This window comes from Bubalus bubalis, chromosome 16 (assembly GCF_019923935.1).
Source record: "Bubalus bubalis isolate 160015118507 breed Murrah chromosome 16, NDDB_SH_1, whole genome shotgun sequence".
In the NCBI taxonomy this organism is placed as follows: domain Eukaryota; kingdom Metazoa; phylum Chordata; class Mammalia; order Artiodactyla; family Bovidae; genus Bubalus; species Bubalus bubalis.
The window spans coordinates 1,322,052-1,326,575 of record NC_059172.1 but is presented as its reverse complement, the minus strand read 5'-3'; the positions used below and the strand labels follow the sequence as shown (position 1 = coordinate 1,326,575).

Genomic DNA, 4,524 nt, shown 5'->3' with positions numbered 1-4,524 from the left:
GAGAGGTAATACTGAAGACAAATTTGAGACTGACACCATGTTAATATATTCAGACCTAGTTCAGTTCAGTTCAGTCGCTCAGTTGTGTCTGACTCTTCGCAACCCCATGAATCGCAGCACACCAGGCCTCCCTGTCCATCACCAACTCCCGGAGTTCACCCAGACCCACGTTCATCGAGACAGTGATGCAATCCAGCCATCTCATTCTCTGTCGTCCCCTTCTCCTCCTGCCCCCAATCCCTCCCAGCATCAGAGTCTTTTCCAATGAGTCAACTCTTCTCATGAGGTGGCCAAAGTACTGGAGTTTCAGCTTTAGCATTATTCCTTCCAAAGAAATCCCAGGGCTGATCTCCTCCAAAATGGACTGGTTGGATCTCCTTGCTGTCCAAGGGACTCTCAAGAGTCTTCTCCAACACCACAGTTCAAAAGCATCAATTCTTCGGCGCTCAGCCTTCTTCACAGTCCAACTCTCACATCCACACAGGACCACAAGAAAAACCATAGCCTTGACTAGATGGACCTTTGTTGGCAAAGTAATGTCTCTGCTTTTGAATATGCTATCTAGGTTGGTCATAACTTTCCTTCCAAGGAGTAAGCGTCTTTTAATTTCATGGCTGCAGTCACCATCTGTAGTGAATTTGTAGCCCCCCAAAATAAAGTCTGACACTGTTTCCACTGTTTCCCCATCCATTTCCCATGAAGTGATGGGACCAGATGCCATGATCTTTGTTTTCTGAATGTTGAGCTTTAAGCCAACTTTTTCACTCTCCTCTTTCACTTTCATCAAGACGCTTTTGAGCTCCTCTTCACTTTCTGCCATAAGGGTGGTGCCATCTGCATATATGAGGTTATTGATATTTCTCCCGGCAATCTTGATTCCAGCTTGTGCTTCTTCCAGTCCAGCGTTTCTCATGATGTACTCTGCATATAAGTTAAATAAGCAGGGTTATAATATACAGCCTTGATGTACTCCTTTTCCTATTTGGAACCAGTCTGTTGCTCCATGGCCAGTTCTAACTGTTGCTTCCTGACCTGCATACAGGTTTCTCAAGAGGCAGATCAGGTGGTCTGGTATTCCCAGCTCTTTCAGAATTTTCCACAGTTTATTGTGATCCACACAGTCAAAGGCTTTAGCATAGTCAATAAAGAAGAAATAGATGCTTTTCTGGAACTCTCTTCCTTTTTTCCATGATCCAGTGGATGTTGGCAATTTGATCTCTGGCTCCTCTGCCTTTTCTAAAACCAGCTTGAACATCAGGAAGTTCATGGTTCACATATTGCTGAAGCCTGGCTTGGAGAATTTTGAGCATTACTTTACTAGCGTGTGAGATGAGTGCAATTGTGCGGTAGTTTGAACATTCTTTGGCATTGTCTTTCTTTGGGATTGGAATGAAAACTGACCTTTTCCAGTCCTGTGGCCACTGCTGAGTTTTCCAGATTTGCTGACATATTGAGTGCAGCACTCTCACAGCATCATCTTTCAGGACTTGAAATAGCTCAACTGGAATTCCATCACCTCCACTAGCTTTGTTCGTAGTGATGCTTTCTAAGGCCCACTTGACTTCACATTCCAGGATGTCTGGCTCTAGGTCAGTGATCACACCATCATGATTATCTGGGTCGTGAAGACAATTGAGAGCATTTCTATGCACATCTGGCCTAATCCTTTGGATTAAAAACATTCAAAATGCCTTACAGATTGTTTCCCATCTAAATAGCTGAGCCCCGTCCCTCTGTTGGCTTCTCCGTTCCAATATTGAAACTGGAACAATGCTAGGTAAATAGTTAGGTCAGGGCATGATATGATTCACCTGGAGCACAGGAAGCTGTCCTAATAATAACTTTCTTTGAGGACTTACTAGGTGCCAGTCACTTTGTACATGTTGGCTTATTTTATTCTTAAAACAAACCCATGAAGTAAGCACTGTCACCTTTTTTTTAATATTTATTTATGTATTTGGCTCCCCCAGGTCTTAAGTACAACATGCAGGCTCTTGAGCGGTGGGATAGGAGACCTAGCTCCCTGACCAGGGTTTGAACCCAGGCCCCCCTACATGGGGAGTGCAGAGTCTTAGCTACTGCACCACAGAGAAGTCCTACACATTTTAAAAGGATATGGAAGTCTAGAGATGTTAGCCATCTAACCCAAAGTGACACAATTACCAAATGGTAGACGTAGGAGTTAAACCCCGAGAGTCTGAATCCAAAGCATAAGCTCATATAAACCACTCTGTATTATATTAAAAAGCAAATATTTAACACATTTGCCTTCTAAGGGAAAGAGAAAGAGAAAATCTTTGCATTCTCTGTGTTGTAATTCTCTGTGGGCTTCTCCGATGGCTCAGCCAGTAAAGAATCTCCCTGGAATGCAGGAGACACAGGTTCAGTCCCTGGGTAGGGAAGATTCCCTGGAGGAGGAAATGGCAACCCACTCCAGTATTCTTGCCTAGAAAACCCCATGGATGGAGGAGCCTGGCAGCCTACAGTTCAAATGGTCACCAAGAGTCAGACACAACTGAAGTGATTCAGCACACACGCATGTAACTGTAATACTCTCCCTTCCTCCTATGCATTTAATAATTATTTGCTGACATCATTTGTCCTGTGGGTTATTATTATGATCCCAGGTCTGCATCTTGTCATTGTCCATGGGAAACACGTCCACAACTAGGGCCTGGAACGGCTCGTCGGTGACCATGTTCATCCTCCTGGGGTTTGCAGACCATCCACAACTGCAGGCCCTCCTCTTTGTGACCTTCCTGGGCATCTACCTGGTGACCCTGGCCTGGAACCTGGCCCTCATCTTTCTGATCAGAGGTGACACCCGTCTACACACGCCGATGTACTTCTTCCTCGGCAACCTGTCCTTCGTTGACATCTGCTACTCTTCCGCAGTGGCTCCCAAGATGCTCTCCGACTTCTTCCGGGAACGGAAGAGCATTTCCTTCTTGGGCTGCGCCGTTCAGTTCTTCGTCTTCGTGGGCGCAGGTCTAACCGAGTGCTTCCTGCTGACGGCGATGGCGTACGATCGCTACGCGGCCGTCTCCAGCCCCCTGCTCTACTCCGCCGTCATGTCCCAGGGCCTTTGTACACGCTTGGTGGTTGGAGCCTATGTCAGCGGCTTCCTGAGCTGCCTGGTCCAGTCCAGTTCCATATTTCGGCTCCGTTTCTGCGGACCCAACCTCATCGACCATTTCTTCTGTGACCTCCCACCAGTCCTGGCACTTTCTTGCTCCGACACCTTCTCCAGTCAAGTGGTGAATTTCCTCGTGGTGGCCGTTGTTGGGGGAACGTCGTTCCTCATCCTTCTTGTCTCCTACGGTCACATAGCGGCTACCGTCCTGAAGATCCGCTCGGTGGAAGGTCGCAGGAAAGCCTTCCACACGTGCACCTCGCATCTGATGGTGGTGAGTCTGTTGTTTGGGACGGCCCTTTCCATGTACCTGCGGCCCAGCTCCAGCTACTCGTTTGGCAGAGACAAGGTGGTATCTGTGTTCTACTCACTGGTGATCCCCGTGCTGAACCCACTCATTTACAGTTTGAGGAACAAAGAAATCAAGGATGCCCTGTGGAAGATACTGGGGAAGAAGAAAGTGTTTTCCTAGGTCATGACTGAAGACATATGTCTCCAAACTGCCAGAGACCTAAATGGTTCATGATAGCCTCTACCTGTGTCTTTAGGTAAGTGACATGTTGGTGTGCATCTTTAAAATGGAAGCACTCCTTCCATATTTTCTCACCTTTCCACTTGGTCATCTGTCTACTGACCCCACCATGGATCGTCGAAAGGACAACCTATGGTATAGCACAGGGAACTCTACTCTGTGCTCTGTGGTGACCTAAATGGGAAGGAAATCCAAAAAAATAGGGGATATATGTAAATATATCGGGCTTCCCAGATGGCCCTGGTGATTTTAAAAAAACCTGCCTGCCAATGTAGGAGATGTAAGAGACGTGGGTTTGATCTCTGAGTCGGGAAGACCCCTCGAAGGAGGGCATGGCAACCCACTCCAGTATTCTTGCCTGGAGATCCCATGGACAAAAGAATCTGGTGGGCTACAGTCCATGGCGTCACACAGTCTCGGACAGGACTGAAGAGACTTAGCATGCATGTAAACAGATAACTGCTTCACTTTGCTGTACAGCAGAAACTAACACAACATTGTAAAGTAACTCCAATAAAAATTAATTTTTAAAAAAGAGAAAGTGATTACTTCAGAAAAACAAAAAGAAATTCCCCAAGTAGCCTATTCCCCTATTCCCCTGTAATACCCATTCTCACAGTGGGTATTACAACCACAACCTTTTATGAGGTACCTGGTGGCTCAGATGGTAAAGAATCTGCCTGCAATGCTGGAGACCTGGCATCAATCCCAGGGTTGGGAAGATCCTCTGGAGGAGGGCATGGCAACCCACTGTAGTATTCTTGCCCGGAGAATCCCATGGACAGAGGAGCCTGATGGGCTACAGCCCATGGGGTTGCAAAGAGTCGGACACAACTGAGTGACTAACACTTTCGCCTTC

The 4,524-nt window shown here is 46.8% G+C and overlaps 1 protein-coding gene across 1 annotated transcript; it reads left to right on the top strand.

Moving 5' to 3' along the window:
• Window positions 1-2,564: 2,564 nt before the first annotated feature.
• On the top strand, window positions 2,565-3,819 carry LOC102396625 (olfactory receptor 5A1-like). Its single transcript, XM_006068086.4, has one exon. The coding sequence runs from the start codon at window positions 2,649-2,651 to the stop codon at window positions 3,603-3,605; it is 957 nt and encodes a 318-aa protein (XP_006068148.3). The 5' UTR covers window positions 2,565-2,648; the 3' UTR covers window positions 3,606-3,819.
• Window positions 3,820-4,524: the final 705 nt, after the last annotated feature.